This window comes from Podarcis bocagei (assembly GCF_964188305.1).
Source record: "Podarcis bocagei genome assembly, chromosome: 3".
Classification (NCBI taxonomy): domain Eukaryota; kingdom Metazoa; phylum Chordata; class Lepidosauria; order Squamata; family Lacertidae; genus Podarcis; species Podarcis bocagei.
Window position 1 is genome coordinate 58,866,551 of NC_138127.1, and position 25,365 is coordinate 58,891,915.

At 41.5% G+C, this 25,365-nt stretch overlaps 1 protein-coding gene across 7 annotated transcripts in view; it reads right to left on the reverse strand.

Annotated features, from left to right (window-relative positions):
• The window catches only part of RPS6KA2 (ribosomal protein S6 kinase A2), a 196,359-nt gene that overhangs the window by 20,676 nt on the left and 150,318 nt on the right, over positions 1–25,365 (reverse strand). For all 7 annotated transcript variants that reach the window (XR_014006469.1, XM_081188222.1, XM_081188224.1 and 4 more), the window contains 9 exons: positions 23,368–23,448; positions 22,523–22,602; positions 19,284–19,390; positions 17,072–17,109; positions 16,123–16,265; positions 11,130–11,200; positions 10,249–10,337; positions 6,419–6,483; positions 369–471 (listed from right to left, as the gene is read on the reverse strand). Coding sequence is in view for 6 of the 7 variants with exons in the window: in XM_081188222.1 (XP_081044348.1) it covers positions 369–471; positions 6,419–6,483; positions 10,249–10,337; positions 11,130–11,200; positions 16,123–16,265; positions 17,072–17,109; positions 19,284–19,390; positions 22,523–22,602; positions 23,368–23,448 (777 nt within the window). In the remaining variant the exon portion in view is untranslated. The remainder of the gene's footprint in view (positions 1–368; positions 472–6,418; positions 6,484–10,248; positions 10,338–11,129; positions 11,201–16,122; positions 16,266–17,071; positions 17,110–19,283; positions 19,391–22,522; positions 22,603–23,367; positions 23,449–25,365) is intronic.

A 25,365-nucleotide genomic window follows, 5' to 3' on the forward strand; every position in this document is an offset into this window, starting at 1 on the left:
AAGGGGGAGGAAGGCTACTTTTAAAATATAGCTAGACATTATATGTCAGCATTAAATTTCAAGGTTTGCATTAAGATCCTACAAGACTACCAGCCCTATCCCATGTTGTATATGTACTGGATTTGAAACTGATTTTTGCATATGTACTTGTTTTAAATTGTTTGTATATGGGATTCTTTTTACATATGGAATTGTTTTAGTTTCTATATATGGAATAAAAAAATCCTTTTATTGCTGTTGTTTTTAATGTGACATCGCTTCAAGATACTCTACGGGAAGTGATTCATAGATTGAATAAAAAAACATTGATAATGATCTTTTCCATTGAATTTGTTTATTTTATTTCTCTTGCTGCTATTCCTGGTTACCTGTTGGTGTCCGTGAAGTGAATTCAGGGTCGAAATGAAAGGTGTCCTCTGGCCGTCCCACAGCAGGTTTAAAAGGTGGCATGATTTCTTTCCTGTACAACTTCTGCAAAACAACCACCACCACAAATGATGGATTAAAATAATTGCCAACAAGATACATAAAAGAACAAAAACACAGGAAAGATATTTTAGGCTACAGTTCATGGGAGGGCAGCTCCCCCAAAGCAAGTAAATAAATAAAAATATTTAACTGACCAATTGTATCACAGATAACTTGGTTCTGTCCCCCCAACATAAAGCCTACCCCCACAAAAAATAAATCCTGGCTACGCTCATGCTACCGTCCTATACACACTTACCTGGGAATAAGCCCTATTGAACACAATGGGCCATACTTTCAAGTATACATGCATAGGGTGGTATTGTAATACACACATTGCATCTTGTGTTTAGGAAATTATGTTCAGTGCTAAGCCTAGGAAAAGGTGGGGATCACCCTTGAAATATTCTATTACCTAAAGATCTATTTCCTCTATGCTTAGCAGTATCACACAAGGAGTGCTCTGATGGTGTTTCCTGCTTGGCAGGGGGTTGGACTCGATGGCCCTTGTGGTCTATTCCAACTCTATGATTCTATGAAATGAGGTATTAGTGTTGTAATGTGCCATGAGGCAATGTATGAAAACAATCACTAAGGGGTTTCTGGGATTGTCAGCCCTGGGTGGAGTCTTGCTTTAAATGGGAACGATAACTGATTTACCTTACACAAAATTGCTGTGAGGACAAATGAGGTAAGGGTTCAAAGTGCAGCTCCTTGCACACAGAGCTGACACGTGTTTGTCTCTTTGCACAGTGCCAGGCAGATGGCCAGCTTCAACACTGCAGACTACGTACTAGAGGAGGGAAAAGGCAACATGGAGGTCTGCAGTAAGCCCTTTCACTCCTTAACAAGTGACTGGCACTGTGAAGACTGTGACAAGCAAGCAAGCAACCATCTGTTTGATGCCACATGTAATCCCACTCAAGAATGTGAGGGGCTGTTTATTTATTTATTTATATTGTACAAGAAAAAGAGAGAGAGAGAGAGAGAGAGAGAGAGAGAGAGAGTCAATGGGTGATCCATGTGCAGGAAATAGATAGGCACTGCAAATCCTAATGTGGTGAATGAGGTAAGAGTTGTTTAAAAGTTGATTTTAAAAATGCTTCAAAGCAGACTTGTGAACACATATTTAAGATGGAAGAGGGGTATGGGGTGTCTGTTTATTTCTCAGAAAGTTAATTTTTAAAATTCATCTTTGATTCCAACTTCCTTCACTTGTTTGTTGTACTTATTGATATTGTTTCATATCAGGCCAATATTCCTGTCACAGTTTTCTTTGTTTTGACTAGATTCCGATGCCATTTGCAACGTTGCTTTCTCAAACTCTCTTTTACACATTTCCTCACGCAGAGCTTTGCTTCTTGCTGCTGTTGTGTGTTTCCAATAACTCTGCCCAGGACTTCAACGTAAACTTAACAGAGGACTTGTTCTCTTGGGATCCATATAACGTACCATGAAGAAGAATAAGGAAGCGAACATGAGTCACATGTTAAGCATCATTGCCATTATTTGTGAAGATATGAATGCTTTGTGTAACAGAATTTCCTTTTTAAAAATAGGTAGAAAAATGAGAGAGGCAGATGTAAACACACGTTCTATATGCATCTGGCAGTCATCATCTGGAAGGGCACTTATTTAATTGAATTAAGCATTATTTAGTCATTTCCTGCAATGAATAGCACGGTGCAGATGTTCACACAGCGTAGAAATGATTGCATGGGGATGACGGCAGAAGATTCCACCTGCTGACCGTGTTCCATTCATTAATGGAAACCTGTTCACAGAGAGCTATGCATATGTACCTTTGTCCAAATAGTGCACTGAATGAGCCATTTGTATGTTCCATGTTTGTAAGGTATGGTCCATCAATCCAGAACAAATGCTTGTCCAAAGGGCTCAGGTGCACAAGTTCCAATGGGGAGAGGGGAGAGAGAACAGGCACAGTCTTATGAACCCTTCTCTAAGATTGTCCATTTCCAGACTATTTGAATGTATTCACAGAGCTAATGACTTTGATGAGAAACTGAGCTGATCTCCAGATACCTTCCAGAAATAGAAAGGCAGCACTACAGCTAGTGACGCACAGCAACGCGAAAAAGCTGCTCTGCACAGGGATGAAGGAATGATTTCCCTGAACTATTATACACTTGCTACACAGGAACATGAAGACACAATCCAGTAAGTAGACACAGGGATGAATTATCTTCGGGAACATTATCGAGTCTGAACCGTTGCACTGACAAAGCGATACTGTCAGGAGATGCCAAAAAAGGGCATCACTTTAGATCTATGAATCACTTTTCCATTTCTATGTTAATAGGCACACATAGCTCATTTCTATTTTTAACTTCAGTTGATGTTTTTGATGAATATATTTCTTAGGCAGAAGAACTGGATAAAAACAAAACCCTTCTCCTTTGGAGTCTTTGCACTTGGGGGCATGATGGGCAAATGGCTTTGTTTAATGGTCAGATGAATTCATCAACGGCATCTCACCACTCTGTTTGTGAGTCTTCAGCCTTTGCTGGTCCATATACACAGAGGATGGATGACGACAAGTAATGAAGTTGTTGTAGGCAGGGTGACCTCACAAGACAAGGGGCAGCTTCAGCACATCTTAATTTTTTTAACTGGACATTTCCAAAACTGTTGCTTTATTCCTGTAGAGGAGATGCCACAATGCAGACTCACCCTGGCTGGATGCAATTAAGGCAGAGTAATTAACAACCAGAAGTTTATTATTAGGCCAAGCTGGGGTGCATAAGGACTTGGAGAGTGGAAGAGAAACACTTGTAGCACTAGATTTTAATGGGATTTGAGCTGGCGAGTGCAATGTCCAGTGATAATGTTGTTTTTTAAATTGTTTTAATCATTACTGTATCTTTTATATGTTTTACCCTTTTGTATTTTATCTGTGCCTTGAGTCCATGTCTGGAGAAAAGGTGGGATATAAATGTCTGTTGAGACATTCTCAAAATACAAGGTGTATATTTGTAATATTTAATAGCTATTTTCATTAAATGATTTGCTTTTTAAAATACAGAACATTTAATTAGTTGGCAGCCTTAAATACCTACTTATAATTAGTAATGGGAACTGTGGTGTGGTGTTTTTATTCCGAAACAATGCTTCCATCAAATGTGAAGGGAAAATATTATAAGAATAATGTGGCATAGGTAATTAGACTGTCTTTACTTTTCTTATTAGTATTTAATGAAAAGCAGTCTGAATACTTTGGATCATATCCAGCAGCGAATGTAAGGAAGTTTTTCTTCTCCATAAATAAAATATATCAATATTCATACCATGTGTGCTGAATGGGCAAGAGGTATAAGAAAGACTAAAAAGTGTGTGATCATGGAACAAAACTGAGCTCATTGCTGACCTTTCCCAGTAATAACAGCGATGAGAACAAAGCACCTGCATTAGCTCTATTCCTCTTCTCTAGCCACAAAGGCGTTTTCAGCAGCTGGAAGCATCATTATAAGACATCAAGGACTAGCTTCCGTTCAGAACTCATGCTGGTTCATATTCAGAAAACCATCAAGTCAAACAGACCATCTGCTGCTACTGGGCTTTTAAAAGCTACACTCAACCCCCACCCGCCCCTGAAATGTCCCTTGCAAATAGTGGCGTTGCCAGTCTATGGCTAGGATGAACAGCCTTAGACAACCAGGCTGAAATAGTAACATTAAAATCCCATGCATAATTATGTTGGGTTGAATCCAGAAAAACTATATCTGAACTATATGCTCATTATGTGGAAATTAGCCTCTCACATTTCAATTACATTTATTCATTGGTGTCTGGGGGGGGGAGCAGTCCCCTTCCCAGATGATCCACAGCCCCCAGATGTGTAGCTTTCCTTCATTAAAAAGTAGCTGTCTAGCAGTTGTATAACTTGAGATTAGAAATGTAAATTTCTAAGAAATTTTGAAACCAGGTTGGGAGAGGGGGTGGAATTGGTGTTTTCCCCCTGTTAGAGGTTTCAGAAAAGAACAGAAGTAATTGGCAAAAATGCCATACTTTCTATTTTAAAAAAGTACTCTCTACATATTACAAGTCACTTTGTTACTTTAGGAACATAAAATACATTATGTATAACTTGGTTTACCACAGAACATATTTTTGGTATATTAAAAGTACAGTTTACTCAAACAATAATTACAAATTGAATTATATTTTAGGCACCAGGGAAAAAACCATTCCTCTTCTCATAGGCCTTTGGCTAATTAAGTAATCTATGGCCTTTTAAACTGTGTGGGTTATTGTTTTGTTTGTTGTTATGTTGAGTATTTGTGAGTTTTTATTTTGTAAACTGCCCTGTGATGCTCAGAAGAAGGGTGGTCTAGAAATTTAATAAATAAATATTTTAAGTTTTTATTACAAGTGGCATTACAAGCTGCTAAATTGTAAGGAACATAGCATATTTTTGGTTTTGCCAGTTTATGAGAAGCAGGCATAACTATCAGAAACTATCAATATTATAATAAAAAAGAATAGCAGAAATTGATAGCAGAAACTATCGATATTATAGTAAAACAAACCATTTCTTATTTTAAAAATTACTGTCTTCTCCAGTTCTCCACAATGACAAGTTGACATAAAAAGAGTTGAGGAAAAGGGGAGGGGAGACAAGACTCAATGAACACTACAAGAAATTCAGTTGGTCTCTTCCTCTAAGCTAACCATTCCTGTTTTTTTATATTTGCCATCACATTTATCATGGACCTCTAAAAACCAAAGGTTTGGCCTGATTGAAAATTCCACCCATCCACATGTCAATTTATTGCTTGATTTGATGTGAGTATTTCCAAAAATAGACCAATTTCTTTCTCATGCTGCAGAAGGTGGAGGAATCTGAAGTAGGAAAGAAGATGAGTCAGAGGTTGTGCTGTGCGAGGGCCTTGCAGTGGTGTTGCAGGAGGGTTATAATTGGCAGAATCCCAGACTCTGTTCCTTGGCCAAATACCTGAAGATGTTCTGTACTTTGCAACATTCTGTACTTTCCAACAACAAGCCCTATGGATGCTGCTTGTTTCGTAATCTAGTCAAATGCAGAAGCAGTGCTATCATCACTTACATGTCTGCCTTTAAATCTTGGACCCAACAAATTTGCAGAAGCACAGATTGGATGGAAACAAAATTATGTAGTTCTATACTAGACAAGGGGACAGAAACAGATGCTCCAACCATGCCAGCAAGAGTAAGGCCACAAGCAAAGAAGACACTGGATCCTTTTTTTCCCTTCTCTTATGACAATGGCAATGCCCTCCAAGAGGCAGAAATATATACTGCTCTTGCTTGTCCTCAAGTGTTTTTTTTACCTGAATTTTGCTGTGCCCCCCCCCCGGCCCTTCAGATCCCTACCTGTGATATAAAGCAAAACATGCAGGCACTATTCTCATCTCTTTTATGAGAAAGAAGAGGACTTGAGCCTTTCTGTATTTTGAGGCAATGAATGAATTGTAGCAATGACTGACATCTACAAAAGCAGATCTAGCCTATTAGAGAAAGAGAAGGTTAGAGTGATATGTGTACTGTCTAGACAGTTTTGGCCTCTCTTAGTGGAGGAGTGATTATTGCCCCACAGAAAACAGTTCAGGTACCCAGAATTTTAGTGTAGCCAAAATTGGGCAGTAGACAGTAGTGGATGGTGTTGTGGGTCAGTGACACTCACTTGATCGCCTGACAGCTGATTCACTGTGAAGTAGGAGAGGGGCGATGTGGTAGGGAGGTCTGTGTGGTGCAAATGCACAGGTAGGAGACAATCCAGCTGTTGAGGTTTTTGTTTTTTGTTTAAAAGAGTTGCTCTATGCAGGATTGCATTCCTGCTTGCAAACACACTAGGGAAGCAGTGCTGGAGTCAGGTTGTTCTGAGCAAGGAAAAATCCTGGATTTGGGCTGCACATCTAACTAGTCAGACAAGACAGTCATGTGAATTACTTACATTCCAGTCTATAGTAGCAAAAAAAGGATGCCGCTTAATTTCTTCAACTCCATCAAGGCCAGCACCTGCCAAAGCAATGAAAGCGAGATAATAAAGAGGATGTAAAATGAACATCATTTCTAATAAAGAGGACCTTCTCATTGTCTCCAGCAACCCCAGCAAGAGATTTGTGGCTGGTACGAGCAAGAGAGGCGGCTTTCTGGTTGTGGTTCCAAAACTACAAAATAGGCTTTCAAGTAAGGTTTGTCTGGTCCCTTCTTTGCCTCCTTTTATGTGAGCACTTAAATTCCAGCGGGCTTCTTCTTCTTTAGTTGGGGCCGCCCAATGATGGATTTTAGTGCTGCTGTTTGTGTTCCATGGTTGCTATTTGAGGCATCAATTGTGCTAAGTTGGCCTCAGAGGAACTGTGAAACAATGCATGTCCCAAGGGGCTCTCACCAGCACAAATAGTATACAGCATTTATTTTCAGCTGTAGTACTGTACACCAGAGTTTAAAAATAACAATAATAGTAGTAGTAAGAGGAACAGAATCATTCTGCCCTCACCTTCTGTTTCCTGCTAACGTAATTGACCCCTTCACTGTCAATAACTTCTTATGCTTTAAGTTAGTGCTTTACCACTTATGTAGTGCTGAACAGCAACATCTAATCAAAGTAATTCCTGGAAAGACTACTATAGGCAGACTTGAAAAGAACAAATGGTTTTCTGTAGAAGCTGTAGTTAAATAAGTGGGTAGAGAAAGAATCACACTGGCAGGCCAAAAACGCAAATACTTTTATGAAGCGTATGTCGCCTACGCACTCAAAGCAAGCATTTCAACCACATCATCAATCTTCCTTTATTTAACCATCTTCTGAATGTTCATTGTCAGAATCTGACCCCAGTGCTACCTGTAACAAGTGTGAATGATCATATGAAACATTTTTCAGTGCAATGCTATGGCTGAGGCAGAGACTTACCGGATCCAGCTCCAGAGACCAACTGCTGATGCAAGGGATAACATCCTCTTGCATCACTGATGGGACCCAAGTCCAGCCTCAGCCAGTTATGGAACACTCTGCACTGTATCTAAAGGACCCCTGGAAGGGAACTGAATCTACTATGTGGAATCAATGCAGGACCTGAGAGGATAATTGGTGGCTTTGTATGTGGAAATACATGATAGATGCACAATGAAAGTTACATGCATTTTTTTTAGATCGGTCAATGGTGGTGATAATAGCAGAAGCAGGAGCATTTGCCCGGCACTTTCAAGTATTGAAAGCACTTCACATGCATTAGCTAGTTGCAAGTCTTGTAACACCCCTAAAAGGTAAGTGAGTATTATTATCCTACATAGGAAAGGGGGAAGGATGAAGGGTAAGAGAGTTTGCCTTGCCTAAGGCCATCTAAGTTCATGGTCAAGGCAAGATTCAAATTGGGACGTCTTACGATTGCACTATATTGCACTTTTGTAGTATATTTCTTTTGTAGTATGTAATATGCTGTTTGGGGGCCTTTGGGTATAAAAAGGTATATAAATATACCTATACAATACTGTTAGTATGGGGGGCCAGGAAGCAATCTACATGAGCCTTAAATTCCATTGGAATATTTTCTACGTGTATCTCACTGTTTGATTAAGTTGATAAACATTCCTAGGGGGAAACACTGGGTGAATGCCTTTAAAAAGAATGAAGACATAGGCTAAGATTATGGACAGCATTAAGGATAGCTCCGTGGGATCAGTCCATCCAAGGCCAGCCTAACTGCAGAGGAATATCTTTTTACTTCAGTCTTCAGAGTGACATCCCAGAAACTTAAGCTTCTTTTCATGGCCTGCAGCAGCTGACATGCATGCATTATGAAAAAAAAAAAAAACTTTTACCTTAAAGATTATATTAGTATTTGTAGCAGATCCAGCAAACAAAATCAAAATCTGAGAGTTTCCTTCCTCCTCAGCTACATATCAATAGAAATGCAAGACCTATAGCTCAGCCAGATGGCAATCACATCAGGCTGCCAAGAATCCTGTTAACAACTGCCTGTTAGAACTCTACTGGAGAGACTGGTGGGTGTGCGATCAAATGCTCTATATAGTCAGCCTTCGTCACGCCACCTCAAGCAGTTGAGCAGCTAAGGATGCAAGGCGGAGGAAAACCATCTTTCCTTTTCCTCTCCGATTTCCTTTTCGGCTCTGATTGGATCAAATTATGTACTTAATTTAGCTTTACATGTTTATTTGGAATCCAAGTCAGAAAGCTGGTAATGTAGCTTAGACACGGTAGCAGGTTTTCACATCTATCTGCAGTTGCTCTGTCCTGTGTTTGGCTCTCTAAAAGAAATTTAATTAGATGCCATAATCCCCTGGGATGCTGCTGTCAGTGAACTCCTTAATCAACTGGGTAATTAGGTAATTTTAAAAAAATAATCCTGAGACCAATCTTACAAGAGACAAAGGTTCACTTTTTCTTTTCCCTATAGTATCCCCCCCTTTTTTTCTACTTAAGTTTCTTGCAAGCAGAGTGTGTGTGTGCGCGTGTGTTGTAGCCCCTTCAAGATTAACAAATTGATTATGGCATAAGCCTATGCCATAAATAATTTGGCTAATCTTTAAAATGCCACAAGACTCTATGGTGATTTTTACTGCAAGAGACTAGAACATAAAAAGAGGGCATTGGAAGATGGTGAGAGCTGGGTAAGGTAAAGTTAAAGGTAAAGGGACCCCTGACCAGTAGGTCCATTTGTGACCGACTCAGGGGTTGCGGTGCTCATCTCGCTTTATTGGCTGAGGGAGCCGGCATACAGCTTCCGGGTCATGTGGCCAGAATGACTAAGCCGCTTCTGGCAAACCAGAGCAGCGCACGGAAACGCTGTTTACCTTCCCACCGGAGCGGAACCTATTTATCTATTTGCACTTTGATGTGCTTTCGAACTGCTAGGTTGGCAGGAGCAGGGACCGAGCAACGGGAGCTCACCCCTTTGCGGGGATTCGAACCGCCGACCTTCTGATCGGCAAGTCCTAGGCTCTGTGGTTTAACCCACAGTGCCACCCGCATCCCTATGAGAGCTGGGTAGGGAACTTAATTGTTTCCATGCACCAGATTCTTATCAAAATCAGCCTTGCGGGCCAAATTTTAGATGTGGCCACTCACCTGTCAATCATGGAATGTCACAAAGGTTCGAGGTGCTTTGAAGTCCTGAAGTTGGGACCTTGTAAGGCACTGCTAAAATATTTTTTTCCTAGGTTTTATCAGGGCTTTTGATGCAAACGTCTTGGAAAATCCTGCTACTTTGACTATGTGCTCCCCTTCTGGACTGGGAACAGGCATGCACAGCCAACTCAGGATTTACCTCTGCTCTGTGACTCATTAGATGGCATCACAAGTGACATCGGCTGAAGAGTGGGTGGGTGTGGAATTAATTTGATTCAGTATTGGCCATTTGTTCAGTATTCTATAATTTTATTATTCTTTGATGTTTTAATGCTTATATTGTACATCACTGCTGTATTTTTTCTGTATGAGCTGGCTGTTTAGAAATACTCCTATAAGGAAAGAAATAACTAGCATCTGTTTCGGTATGTGTAGACAACACTTAGCTATCATGACTAATTGCCATTATTAAACCAATTCTTCAACAATTTGTGCAATCCATATTAAAAGCCCAAAACACATATTTAATTAATGCTCCGTTACCTTGCATCTCTTCCCAGCACATTGTTCAACTATGCCATTTACATGAGAACAAATCAAAATTAAGTGACAAGGAAAACAAACTACAGATTAACATTTGATTGTAATCTATCGCTGAATTTATCACAGACCAGAAATGAAATGAATCCCCATACCTAATCTGTTGGATGGATTCCTCTTGAAAAGAGCTCGAAGCAAACTCTGAGCTTCTGTGCTCAAAAACTGTGGCATTCCTAGCTTGGCTCTGAAAGAACAGAAACTTTTAAAATGTAGGAGGACTTTTCAGAAATGTCTAAAAAGATCACGCACATATTTAGCAGTGGAAATAAATACAGATGTGCAGAGGAAATATGCATGGGAAAATATATAGAGTTCCCCAAAGTAATCTCGAGGCATATTGGATAAAGAATGTTCCATAATACTGACTCTATTAAACATTTCTTTAATTCTTTCCTCATAGTCTTTACCATGCTTATTCTTCTTCACAATGGCTATGGGAAGTGTGTAATTCCCCCTTTTAAATACAAAATGGCAGGAACTCTTCCCTCCTTTGGATCTCGTCACCCTAGCAGGAATAGGAGAAAAATGGGCATACGCAATAAAGAATTTAATTTGGATGCCATGTTGCAGGTTGGGGTCTGATATAGTTGCAGATTAGTAAACTAGAGCTCCCAGCTATTTATTTTATTTACCCTACAACTAGCTCACGTATAGGAAGGGCTGTACCACAGCACAGTGGTGGGATATCTGCTTTGCATGCAGAAGGTCCCAGGTTCATTCCCCAACATCTCCAGATAGGGCTGGGAGGGACCGATCTGAAAGCCTGGAGAACTGCTGCCAATCCATATAGGCAGTACTGAACCAGATGTGCCAATGGTTTGACTGTTCACAGATTATTTCAGAATTGGTAGGTTCGTCTTTAAATGAAAGCTGAATCAAATTTCTCCCCCGCCTCTACAGCCAAGCAAACTTTGTCTATTCCAAGCAAAAGAATACACGTTTTACGTCAACAAACAAGTTGGAGCTTACTACTCACTTGAGAATGAGAGCCATTGTCTCCTTTCTGTCTTTCCCCTGGAATGGCAACGACCCTGTCAACATTTCAAACTGTAAAAGGAGGAGAGCAGAAAGCTAAAGAAAGACCTAAGTGCATAAGCATTGCAAGTAGTGGTGTGGTGTTCTTGGCAGAAGTCCTGGTGATCATTGCAATTGGTGTCATAGACCCTACCTCAAAGAGCCCCCAAGGGAAGTCCAAACTCTATGGTCAGAGCCCTTAACCCCTAAATCATTTTGCCTCTTTTGTTTGCCTTCCTTCCACCCTCCCCCCCAAATTCTTTTAGTTCCCTAGTTTACGAGATGCCACTCCAAGCACGATCGGCATCATGCTAACATCTGTTCCATTTTGATTAAGGCAAATTATAATTGGTTACTAAATCTAGTTTAAATAGCTCAGAGTACATCTTTCACTTACATTTTGGTAACTGAAAGCAATACAAGTGGAATTATAAGCCCCAAAGAATAGTTGTTCTACATTTGCTTTGACAGATTAAATGGTTTTAAAAAAAGCCGTACCAAATTCAAAATTCAAGGAGCATCACACAAGTTCCACAGGAATTCTATTTTTTCCCCTCTTATTGAAAATTAGCTCAAAATGTCACTTACTGAGTACAGCAAATAGCCTGAGTCCAATGTGGAATCTGGTGATACTAAAAGACAATGGCCCAGTTCAGACATAATGGGAAATCATTCTTCCCTGCTACAAAAATGAGTTTGCAAAAGACCTGTGCTCACTCAGTTGTGTGCTCTTCTCTACTCTGTTCCATGCCCAAGAGGAGGTGACTGAAAGCTTCTGCAAGGATTGAGGAACCTCCAGATGTTGCTGGATGCCAAGTCTCATCAGCCCCAGCCAGCATGGTCAGTGGTCAGGAATAACAGGAATTCTACTCCAACAACATGTGGAGGCTCAGAATTTTCACAGCCCTGATTTGAACTAACCAGAGCTTGGATGTCACAGGGAAGAACAAGATATGGAACCTGCATTTAAAGAGATACAGGCTTTGAAGTTTTTCAAGCGAGCAACATCCATGTTTTGAAAAAAAAGTCCATGGATTACAGAAGAGGAAACAAAAGTTAGTACTATTCTGAACAGATGAAGATCCAAAGAGAAGAAAGAAAAGGTGACAAGCTGGTGTTTGACCTACACAATATATAGCAAAAGCTATTCTAGGAAATGAAATATCCTTCTTAAGAGGAGGAGCAGCTCCATCTTTCACCACAATGTGGAAACTTTTACCAGCAAAGTGTGATAGTCACCTGACAGTGTAGGCCGATAGATAGAAAACCATCTTTTTAATGAATGTTTGAAAATTATAACCATTTTAAAATAAAATGTCAGAACATGTCTACACAATGCTGAAGCTGGAGTTTCCATTAAGCACACAAGATCCAACGGTCTATACTGTATAATAATTTGTTGCTGTTAGTGTAAAGAAAAACTGTTCTAGCTGTTCTAGCAAAAGCTACTGATGCAAATAAAACTAAAAGCTCCCCCTGCATCATATGCACATAGAAGACATCTTGAAAAGAAAAAAATAGGACTATGACATCCATTTGAGCTTAATGCTGTGGATCACAAATATGCAGTGCACAAGAGGAAAGGTTTGCAGGAGTAGAAACATTCTTTCGGAAAAAAAGAAAAAGGGAGACCCCCCCCTTCAAATGAACCCCCACTCCAATGAGAATTGAGAATGCCAACTCACCACAGAATGCTGACAGTTGCAGGGGAGGGATAGAAAACACAGCAGGCAAGTGGGTAAAGTAAGGAGAATGGAATGGAGTGTGCTGGAAAAGAGTATGGCTGGCTAGCTAGCTGCAACCCTGACCAGAAGAATTCTACACTGCAACGTTTTGTTGCAGCACAAATTGTAACAGACTAGCCATTACAATTTTGAGAGGGGAAGAATCTGTACCTTAACTGTACCTTATATGTATGAACATTAAGGAAAGTTAGATATTGAGGGTGGGGGCAGAGTTGGCATATACATTATTTCTATTTAACATCACTAAAAAGTAGCAAATATTGCACACAATACCCTCTTTCAGTGGGGAGTACAGTCTACAGTGGTACCCCGCAAGACGAATGCCTCGCAAGACGGAAAACCCGCAAGACGAAAGGGTTTTCTGTTTTGGAGGCGCTTCGCAAGACGAATTTCCCTATGGGCTTGCATCGCAAGACGAAAGCCCATAGGGAAATGCTGGCGGTCGGGAGCAAAGACTTTCGCCCACAGCCGGCCTTCAGAAGAGGACCTCTTCTGAAGGCCGGCGGAGGGCAAAAGTCTTTGCTCCCCCCCCCCGCCTGCCTTCCCCCCACCTGCCCCCGGCGATCTTAAAATGCTGGCGGGCGGGAGCGAAGCGTTCGCTGCCGACCCCCAGCATTTTAAAATCTCCCCAGCAGTCTCTGCTGTCCCGGGGAGATTTTAAAATGCTGGGGGTCGGGAGCGAAGCGTTCGCTGCCGACCCCCAGCATTTTAAAATCTCCCCCTGTCCCGGGGAGATTTTAAAATGCTGGGGGGCGTTCGCTGCCGACCCCCAGCATTTTAAAATCTTCCCCTGTCCCGGGGAGATCTTAAAATGCTGGGGGTCGGGAGCGAAGTGTTCGCTGCCGACCCCCAGCATTTTAAAATCTCCCCATGTCCCGTAGCTGGGGAAGCCGGGCGGGGGGGGGGGCGGGGACACCTGCCCCAGCCACCCCGCTTCGGAACGCTGCTCCGAAGCGGGGTGGGGGGGCGGGGACACCTGCCCCAGCCGCCGGGCTTCGTAGCGCTGCTGCGAAGCCGGGCTGGGGGGTGGGAACACCTTCTGAAGGCGGGCGGGGGGCGAAAGTCTTTGTCCCCCCCTGCCTGCCTTCCCAGGGGCTTTTAAATCGCCCTGGACAGCGGAGAAGTCCTCCGCTGTCCGGGGCGATTTTAAAATGCTGCCCGCCAGCATTTTAAGATCGCCCGGACAGCGGAGAAGTCCTCCGCTGTCCCAGGGTTTTTAAAAATGCTGGGGGTGAGAAGAAAAGCCCTTGTCCCCCCCCCCAGCCTTCAGAAGAGGTCCGGGGACAGACTGTCCCCGGACCTGGTCTGAAGGCGGTTTCCCTAGGAACGCATTAATTGATTTTCAATGCATTCCTATGGGATACCGTGCATCGCAAGACGAAAAAACCGCAAGACGAAGAGACTTGCGGAACGAATTAATTTCGTCTTGCGAGGCACCACTGTATTAAAAAATAATCATATTACAAATGTTGTTTTCTTTTTAGTACTTTCCTCCTGTGTCCAGATAATTTAAAATTGATGGCTGTAGTTTACTCAGCTTGCTGCAAGGTACTGTCTGACACTTTCTAAGGTCACTTTGGCACAAAAATACTGACTGATACTTTTTAAGGTCACTTTACTCTGTTCTTTGAGGCTGAGGGCGCAGGAATGACTAAAAGATCCACTGGGATTCACAGAGAAGGAAGGAAGGTGAATGAAGTTCCTGCTAGGAAACAAAATACAATAGGAAGACCTGTGCACATAAGACACACAGCAGCAACCTGCAGGTGAGAGGTTAGTGCACACTACCCTTTCAGAAAGTTATTTTGTGACTTACAGATAGGAGAGAAGAAACGTAAGGCTGTACAGAGAGCATCAGCTGGACTCCCATTGTCACACAAAAATTGCTTTGTTGCCTCATTATGACACGTTCATCTTCTTTATAAAAAGGAAGCAGGGGAAAATAACTGTGTGAATTAGCCCTGTGACTGGTGTTTGATGGTGAATACTGGATTTTGGGAAATGTTATTATTCTGGGTTAAATAAACCTGTGAAATGATATGTGTCCTAAAACAGACCTTCATTCTGCTGACTGCATATATAGAGGCTGTCTCCTGTAATCACCGCAGACAGAACAGAATTCAAATATAGATGTGAGCATATTCTGGGGGTTTCAGCTGACACCAAATCGCTCTTCATCAGCTCTGTGTCTTAACTTCTCCTTGGTGTCCAGGGCCAGCCCTACCATTCGGCAGAGTTAGGCAGCTGCCTCAAGCAGATGATGGTGGAGTGCCTGTGTTTGCTGCCACCACGCCCTGCCATTCTTTTGGGGCGTTCCCCTCTGTTAGAGGAGGACAAAGTTGTGTGTGGCATACAGCCAGCCCTGTGCCCTCCAAGCTAGCCTGCTTCCCATCAACATTGCCACTGTTGAAGTTCAGTTGCCAGTCTGGTTAGCTTCTTTTGTGGAATGGTGGTGGGAGACACCATCTTGTCCTTTTCCTCAGGTAACAAAATGCCTTGGGCAGGCCCTGTTGGTGTCTGTATATCTTGTAGGAGACTGAGAAGCCCCATTTTACTCCCCACACAGACAAAGAATAATAGAATTGTACAGTTGGAGGGGAGCACAAGGGTCATCTGGTCCAACCCCCTGCAGTGCAGGAATCTTTTGCCTCCAGTTCCTTCAATATGAAGTTCTAATTTCAGAGTAAGTGAACAGCCACTTCATAATCCTGAGGAGACCAAGTAAGGGTTACTTAATTTCTCTCTTTCTTGACCTCTCTTTTTGCACTAATTCATCTGGCAGTATACTAAGGCTCTCCAGTTTCCTAGCAACAGCATGTTATGGATTATGAGGCTGTGCTTCTCTAATGAATAGAAGCTGCAGCAAAAACTCAACTACTTTCCTTCCCTTGGGATTGGATAATATATAAAGAAGTACAAAGAAGTGTGGACAGCCTCAGTTGAGGTGGATGCAATGGGGAAAACGGCAGACTCTCGGCGAAAGAAGCTAAAATACTAAACGCTCAGGATAAAACTGCTTCATAGCAATGATAAGTGCCTGAGATGATTTCGTTTCCCAATGCTGATATCATGGGGATGGTGAAGAAACTCAAACTCATAAATGTGCTTCTTAGAAGTAGCTTAATAATGGTTTGATAGGAAATAGCACAGCCACTGCCAAAGGGGACCAGGCTAAAGCAGTCAATCCCAAAATAAGGATTGTCTCATTACCATTAGGACACCGAAGGACCACCAGTCTGCGCTTTGAGTGTGGCCTCGCCGGTTGACCACCTCTGGGGCCATGTACTCTATTGTCCCGCAGAATGAATATGCTCTCTTGTCATGATCGATGGCTTCCTTGCTCAGGCCAAAATCTAAATAAAGGCAGATTTAAAAAAAAGAAAGAAATTGAGTATGTGATATAAAGACACTTGCAGTCACTTTAAATACACCAGTCAAGACACAGAACCCGATCCAGCTCTAGTTTTTTTTAGTAAAAATTATTAGTCTCTTTTCTAGAAGAACCAAGAAATGAACAAAGGGAAGAGAATTTAAAACCAGAAGCCACATGTAAATCTTAGAAGCTGAAATATAAACTTTATAAACTTCTTCTAAGTTTTGAGTGTTGCGCTCAGTTGGTGGCCCTGGAGGTTCAGCATTAGCAGATGCTGCCATCAAATTAAAGTGGGCTTGGAATAGCCTTGCAATGCAAGTGGTCTGCAGTGGCAAGGAGTGAATTTTAGTAAATCTGCAATGGGAAGGAGTTCCACAACTGAGGAGCACCCCCCAAATCCTATCCGTTTTCTGAACCTGATGCAAAATTGCTATTATTTAGGGGGCAGCTTTGCTGCATCTGAGAGATTGTTTATTTAATTTCAGTTTCTCAAAGCAGCTTACCAAGAAGAAGTAAAACAACAACGTGCTAAACTTAAAACCTAGATTAAAACATCAGAAAACAAGGCCATTAGAACGGCATCTATTAATTTTCATTGCAATGGATTACAAAGGAGATGGGATTTAATTAGGCTTTAAAGCTAAACCTTAAATCGTGCCAAAAGAGATCAGGAAGCCAGTGAAAGTTCAAGCATGTATCTCAGTGTCTATTCATCACCAGGAGGAAATGACAGGTAGAATGCAAAAAGATGGAGCTGCTACATGGGGTGTGGGGGATGCTACACACCTGTAATCTTAATGTGTCCTTCTTCATCTAGAAGTATGCTGGAAGATGATGCATAGAAAAGTTTAGGACAAATGGAAAACATATTAAATAAAGTCAGAAGATGCATAATTAGTGCATAGAACCTTAAGCAATTCAGTGTGAAGAAAACCACAGGCATCCATTAAATCTCCCTCTTATATTTGTGTATTGTAAAAGTCTCCGCATGAACAAATGCAGATCAATGGAAGAGGACCAGGCTTGGATCCTGAACTAGCCACCGTGTCTCAGCCTCAGGTCTGCATCTCTAAAGTGGAAATAACATTACACTATCTCATAGTTGTGCCCGTAAGACAGACAAAGTATATAGTGTACCATCCCATTGTGTAATTTATTATGTTGATAATTTTCCTTCAGTGATCCATAAACTTGCATGTGAATGTCCTGCCCCATTATTATTATTATTATTATTATTATTATTATTATTATTATTATTATTATTAAAAATGGGTGTTTAAGGTTCCAATCAAGTTATTCAAACATTCTGTGAGGTTGTTCACATAAAATTCAGTAATAAATACAATAGAGAACCTTTGGAAACATCTCAGTAAAACAATACCATATTATTAAACTATCAATTCAACATCAAAAATATGGATTAAGAAAACCATCAGGACCAGGCCAAACAATCAGAGCCACAACCACAATTACTTTCCTTTAAGGCAAGGTTTTAAAGGTCTGCTTGAAAATATCCAGGAATGGGGACTGTTTAATATAATATGGAATGATATCCCACACTTTTGGAGCCACCACTGAAAAATCCCTGGCTCAAAATGATGGGTCTGCACACACAGTCTGTGATTTCTGTGGGGCACTGTAATTTTTTCTGCTATTTTCCATGCTAGCCAGGCAAAAGCAGTCAATGAGGATGTGGAGAGGGCTGGTGAGAAGTGTGCCTGGAGAAGATTCCCAAGGGCCTGGAGGTTCCCCACTCCTGATCTAATGGATGGGCCCCAGGATTACAAGGTAAAGGGAAAATGCAACAAGTAGCTTGCCATTTGCTTCTTTCCCACCCCATCCAATGAGCTTATTCTTCACATTCCTTTCTATTCATCCATTTGGGCAAGGGTAAAAAAAGGACTGTGTTTGATTCCCCCTATCATTTTTTTTAAAAAAAAATAAAATCTTTTGAAAACTGCAACAATAACTCTCACTCCCACATTGTTGTATTTTGCAGTGAAATGTAATTTGAAAGGAAGTGATACTCGGTAGAACATTTGTGGGCTGGGAACAGACTGTTGCGGAGAATAAATGAATAATGAATACTGACAGTTGTCACTACTATTATTCAACTACTATCTCTCTATTGCCTTTCTGACAAAGCTTGCTTCTTCTGACAAAGCCGTGCGCATAAGAGTTGTACACCACAAAAAGAGTATACAATCCTTGCTGCTCAACAAATCTTCATTTAAGACAACAATGCTGTTCTAAAATCCCCTTATCTGTATCTAACACGGAAGAGAAAGAGAGAGAACATATCTTCCATAAGCAAGGGAGAAACTGAATCTGAATTGCTATTTGTTTTTCTGCCTTGTATGCCCCCACTAAGTTTTCCTGGAAGGAGAGAGGAATGTAGTCCCTGGGGATGTTATTAACCCAATGGAAAATTGGCTGGTATGGCCCTGGCAAAAGCAAGGGGGTCAGCAACTGAGTTTGGGGTACCCTTTCCTCCAAGGAGCTCAAGATGGAATACATGGTTCTTCTGCACCTCGTTTAATCTCCACAACAACCATGAGAGTTAGGTTAGACGTTTTTTTATCTCGCAGGCACCCTTGCCCACTAATGTCAAAGTATTTAAATGTGTAATAATTTCCAGAGGGGCAACCGCATTAGTCTACTGTTGCTGCAACAACAGCAGAGTTTTGAGGCACCTTAAATGCTAACTGATTTGCCATTTGAAGTTGGTTATTCAATACAGTTGTGTCCTGTTTTCACCCCAGTTGAGCAAGTTGGCTTTCTTACCCACTCACCCTATTCTCACTCCCCACTATAGACACAGTTTCTTATCCTCTGAACTTTCAGGATGTTCTCTAAGCTATTCAGATAAATGAGAATATCACTCCAAGAGACATACATTTCATGAGGAAATTGATGCAGGGTCTCACAGGCATTTTGTGATCCAAACAGAGTAACCCCATTTAAAAATCTTCCCACATGCATTTCTGCCCCAACTTACTTTTCTGGTTTCAAATCCCTGTAAATAATACCAAGACCATGGAGATGATCTAAAGCCAAGGCCAGCTCAGCTAAGTAGAACTTAACATCTTCTTCTGTAAACATAACCTAGAGAGAAGCAGAAAAAGCAGTATATTTTTAATGCACAAGTGGATTTATTTATATCGATACTTTTGCTAGGATACTATGACAATATATTGGTCCAACAAAATCAACTGATTATAAGCCAAATGGAAAACAGGCTAACAATTCAAAAGCCAAAAACTGGATTCTGCTAAATCCATTTTGATTTACCAAAATCAATTCAAATATTGGATTTTGGACATTTATATTTATATCAAATTTGGGATACTGTCCTGTTCCTCACATCCAAAAGTTCCAGTCCATCATAAATCCATGTCTACCCAGAAATCATGAGTTCTAAGAAGTGTAGATATGATTGCAACCAAAATTTTACAAAATAAGTTTATCGCTAACATGTGAGAGCTGAATAACCCTAGAAACAAAAGCAGAATAGGTGATGTTATTTCCCACTTACAGATGGTCATTTTGGAGTCTGTAGGTATCCTATAAAATGAATCAAATTTTATGACCGTCCCCAAAACACTGATCTGGTTTGCAATTAGTACAAATATGTAGGTTCCTATAGAAGAGATGGTGACCACTTTGTTCTTCTTTCTGTTGCTGTGAGTAAAGTAATGGTTTAACTTAGCATGACATCCAAAACCAAGCTGATAGTTTGTCTTGCTCCAGGTAAGCACAAACTATAACCATGGTCTAGTATTACATATGAACTGGGCTGATTATTTGCTAATCTCTCTCAAGTTTTTTTTCGGGTTTTTTATACGACAAATCTATCAAATATGAATTAAATCAGTCTTCTTGAAATTGCTCTTTTGGCTAACCTAAAATGAGCCATAGTGAAAAGGCCACATTTTCATTTTTAAAATGAAAATGTGCTTTTCTCCATAACTACATTCTTTTTTTAAAAAACAACAACAACCAACAGCAACATTATTTCAGTGTTTCCACAACGTATGTAAAGTTCTACTTCCCAGTATTATAATTAATCCTCCTTATCCCAACTAATATGTTGGGAGGTTTTTATTATTACTAAATTACTTATTACTAAATACAAACTAAGGTTTTTCTTATTACTAAAGGGACCATGGCTAAATCCTTGTAAGGAGCAACCGGTAGGCCCCTGCTTTAAAAGAAGAAAGAAGAGGGAGGGAAATAATGCTTAACCGCACATTTCCCAATAGCGCTAACATTGATTCTTTATAGAAAGACAAAGACTTCATTTCTGTGTTCTGGGGATAATGGCAGGATGGCTGTGTGTTACACTTCCATGACCTTGCTTGCAGAGCATATCGAAAGCCACAGGAAGAGGACGGACAGGCAGTTCACCCACGGTCAAAGGAATTGCTCCCTGGAAGTGACTTTAAAAGGCCATCCGCTTCAAGGCAATGACTCTTGTGGCTGGCACAGCTCTTCAGGCAGGATTTAGAATTGAGTAGTCATTACGGCTCACCCAGACAGCAGACTCCAAAAAGCTGCATGAGCAGGTTAGAAAAAGAAGAATACTGTATTTTTTTTTTAAGTGGCGCATGGTGTCAGCCTGATGTACTCCCATTCACTTTGCCTTGGTGCACTCAGGTCATCATGGAAGAGTTGACTTCCCTTACTCAAGCAGCATTCAATAGGGGAGGACTTAACATGTTACTTCGCACCTATGCTTATTGCTGAAAATGCATGCAGGCGATGACTTAGCTTAGCACAAGATTAGCTTTTGGTATGCAGGCACTGAGATGCTACTGGGAAAAGGGACTGTAGCTGAGTCATAGAGCACCTGCACTATATGCACAATGGCCCAGGTTCAATCCTTGGCATCTCTGGGTAGCGCTGGGGAAGACTCCCAGTCTGAAACCCTGGACAGCCACTGCCTGCCGGTGTGGGCAATGACAGAGCTATGAGAGCCAATTGCCTAACTCCATACAAGGCAGCTCCCTATGTTCCCACTGCATGGATCACCTGCACAGGGACAGGGTTTCCAGCCAGACAATGAGCAACACATCTATCAGCCCTGGAAGAGGAATAAAGAATGAAGAGGCAGCAGGAAAGAAAGGAAGGAGCAACAGGAAGACAGACTTGTGTATTGGCAGAGACAGAAAGGATGATCACCACCCTTCGTCATAGTCTGAGGAAGACCCTCTGAAAACAAAGGGCATAAATAAATAACACAAGTCCATTGGCTCTACTCTGAGTATGGCTTGGTTGGATATTGCCCAAAGAGAGAAATTAATTAAGACTGGAACAGAAAATGCTATCTAAAATATATAAATATTTTGCACTAAGAAAACCAGTTTTTAAAAAACGGAATAGTCCCCTGTTCTGCCCAGTTGAGCAATTAATGTTTTCCTGCCAAAATAAAAGGTTTCCTGCCAACAGCCAGTACCAAGGCTAAAAAAACTGGTAGCATCATCTATTGATTTTGAAGTTTGAATATTCACATTTTAGAGGGATGGGGAGGAACAAGCACAATTTTCCTTTGTGGCAGATGCCAAGGTGTGTCTGAAGTATAAAATGTGTTTGAGTGCTAGAACGAATAAATGGCTGTGACTGAAGGATGGCCAGTGCTCTGCGATGATCAACAGCGCTGCATTTCTGCTGCCAGCAAGTGTTTAGCAGGAGGCATTGCACCTCTCTCCAGCTGCTCCATTGCTTTGCAGATGGTGCTTTGATAGCCGTTGGCACCCTTGGCTGATGGGCATGGCAGGTCTTCCCAACAAACTGCTGTGCTTTGGCTCCAAGAATGATGTAAATGGGAAGATGCACTCTTGATGTTTCAGGGTGTGGCTCAGCAACAAAGCATTTGCTGAGCTTTGTTGTGACCTTGCCTTATCCTCAAGTATATGGGCAGATTACAGCATGTTTGATCCAGTGCAAATAAAAATGAACCCTAAAGATAAATGCTATAAAGTGCCATGATGCTATGTGTTGGATGTATTCAGGATAAGAGGATTGCAGGGTTGTTGTGAGGATAAAATGGTAATGGGGAGAACCAGATCCACCACTTTGAGCTCCTTAATGGAAAGGTGGAATATAAATGTAATGAAAATAAAAATAACTAAATATATGAGAAACTAGAAGGAAGGAATTTGCTAAGAGACACAGCTACCAGTATAGAATTACTTTGGTTTGTTTTTCAAACAAAACACATTAATCTGTTGGACTCACCTCTTTGGAAAGTCTGGTGAAAAGGTCCCCACCTCGTAGGAAATCTAGTATAAGATATAGCTTTCCTTCTGTTTGAAATGCTACAGTAGAAAAAGACAGTAGGATATTCAGATATGTTGGACCTGTACACGTTCAGTGAAAGCATGAAGGAGTTTTATGGGAAGGGGATAATAGGTATGTTTTGTTTTGGCAGGGACCATAGTGCCATTGGGTGCTTCTTCCACTTTTTGCATAACAGCAGCTATGAAAGTCTATTATCACAGATAATGGCCTTTCAGTCAGGGCATGGCTAGAAGGCACTTGATACAGCAACTTTGCTGAAGCTAAACACATCTGGCTTTGGTCAGTGCCAAGATGGGAGACTACCTAGTAACTCTGCCTGCGCTCCCTTGATATCTATGATGGAAAAGAGACAGAAAAGCATCACCATCACCTTCTGTTGATGGGGACAGAATATTGCAGGTGGCAACTTAATGCTCATTCCATTATTCAAGTCTCTGGGTAGATTAGTGTAACCCACTATCTCTCATGCAATTCTGCTCCACAATGCTGTTGGGAGGTTAAAATACCTCCTGAACCTCCTGTAGAATAGACCAGGTACGCTGGTAACATAAAAATAAAGTGCTCTTAAAATAAATAAGGTATTCACCATGTTGTTACAGTAACAGCCACACTTTTAACATTTGGGGGAAAAGGGTTCTAGTACTGGGTACCCTTGACTGGATAAATATGATCTATATAAGTAGGCAATCAAAAACCACACATAGATAATGAATTTGAATAGCAAGGGATCCAGTGGAAAATATCCCAAGGCGATTAGGAATTGATTTATAGAGAAATCTTACCATAATGAAGTTTTACAATGAAAGGATGATTCACTTCTGCCAAAATGTCTCTTTCCATTTTTGATCGGACACGATCTCGGACTGTAAAGAGAGAACAATAAAACATCAGGATACCCCACGGTTCAAGAGACTCACGTTGTACGGTTAGATCGGCTGCTGTGCTGCAGCATAATCACGAATAGCTCGTTTTAGTTTTGTATGCGTGTTGCTATCCCCTCAATGGAGCAGGCAGGCAAGGAATCAAAGGCAGGCATGTGCTGCACATACAGCTGGAGCCGTTTGCTGCCATCGTTGGTAGCAGGTTCCCTCTGCTGAAGAGCCAAGTCACTTAGGAAAATGGAGCAGTGTGAGCTGCTCCAGTGCAAATGGGAAGAAGAGCTTTTTATGTGCATACAATTCTATCCTGCAGGTGCATAACTCTTCTTTTGTATGACAGGCCATAGGTACTTGCCTTTCTTGATAAACAGGGAGTTTACAGCTTGATTTTTCTTGCTAGAAACACACAATGGCAGTGGCAGTAGAATAATTCCCAATTCCCCAACTTATCAGGCAGCACCATTTGCAGCCCAGCATGGCACAGCGGGGGAACATCAGAGGTCTCTTGCATGGTTAGAAGCAGCTCTGTACGCTTCCAGCTGGCTGGAGGACAGGGACAATGGGACTTTGGGAAGCCAGTCAGCTGCCATGATGGGCTCCCAGGGCTCCCAGGGGTGGGGCCTTGGGAATGGACTGGACAGAAGACAAGTCTGCCCCTGGGTTATAAAAGGCAGACCATACCTGCTCTCCTCATCTCAGTCATGCCAGACTTTCCCACCCACCCACACTTTCATTTTTACTGCACTTCATGCTGCGTTGCAGGAATGAATTTGCTGTCCAATGACATTGCTATGGACAGACGTTGGTTGCTGGTTTCAGGGTTGAGGAGGAATTCTGTCCACAGGCGGACTGGCTTTGGTCCCATGGATTTTCACTCGCCTCATAGCAATCATCACAACTGAAGATGGCAGGAGAGGCACTGGGCTAGATGCTGAGGAACCAAGGAGAAGAAAGGGACATCCAGCCCAAGTCTATAGATGGATCCCCTTAAGGGATTCTAGAGTGTGGTGTTTTCTGTCCAGAACCCCGTTTTAGAGCCATAGCACCCCCTACCATTGGCTGAATGGGGTCTACTGGAAGAGGTTCATACTGTAGAGGACCCCAACACTGGCGAACCCACATTGGTTGGCTAACAGCAGATCACCCAGCAAGTGGATTGGGTGATTAAGGAATCTCTGCCCATTGCCTATGCCAAACCTATTCTTCTGCTGTCAATAAAGTTGTGGCCTAATTTCAGTCCAACACATGGCTCTATGTTATTTGCCACCTGCCCCACCCCCCCACTCACAGCTTCACTGCATCCGGGCCTGCCATGAAAATATCTGTTTGTTAGGCTGATTATTTGTTAATAGTCTAGGGTGGTTTTTTTTGACTAGTGAAAGCTAATGGAAGCTAGTGACAGCAGTCTCCTAATACCTGGAAAGCACTCTTTAGATTTTGGAATAAGATACCCATCAGAGCTTTGAGACTGGCTGAGAAGAGACACAGGCAATGAAAAGACATTTTAAATACAGCTAGAGAGCGAGCAAGCTAAGAATTACTAGTTAGAACTTTGTTGTACTTTTGAGGGCTGCACAAATTCAGAACTAAACCCCACTGAGTCCACTGAGGCTAATTTCTAGGTAAATGGATCCAGGACTGCAGATTAGTCTGAGTAAACGGCTTGCTCCCATTATGTCCTGCTTGTTGTATATTTGTATATAAAGCAAATCTTACAAAGACACTCTCAAACCTTCTATGCTTTCACCAAAAGTTATAGCATGGTTTCTGAAACTGCTCACAACTTGGGGAACAATATATAATCATAGCAGCAGGTATTAACCACAGATCAGTCCTAAGTGTATTCAAATATTTGTCCAGACCTAATGTTACTAGTAAGGATGACTCACGGAAAACCACCTC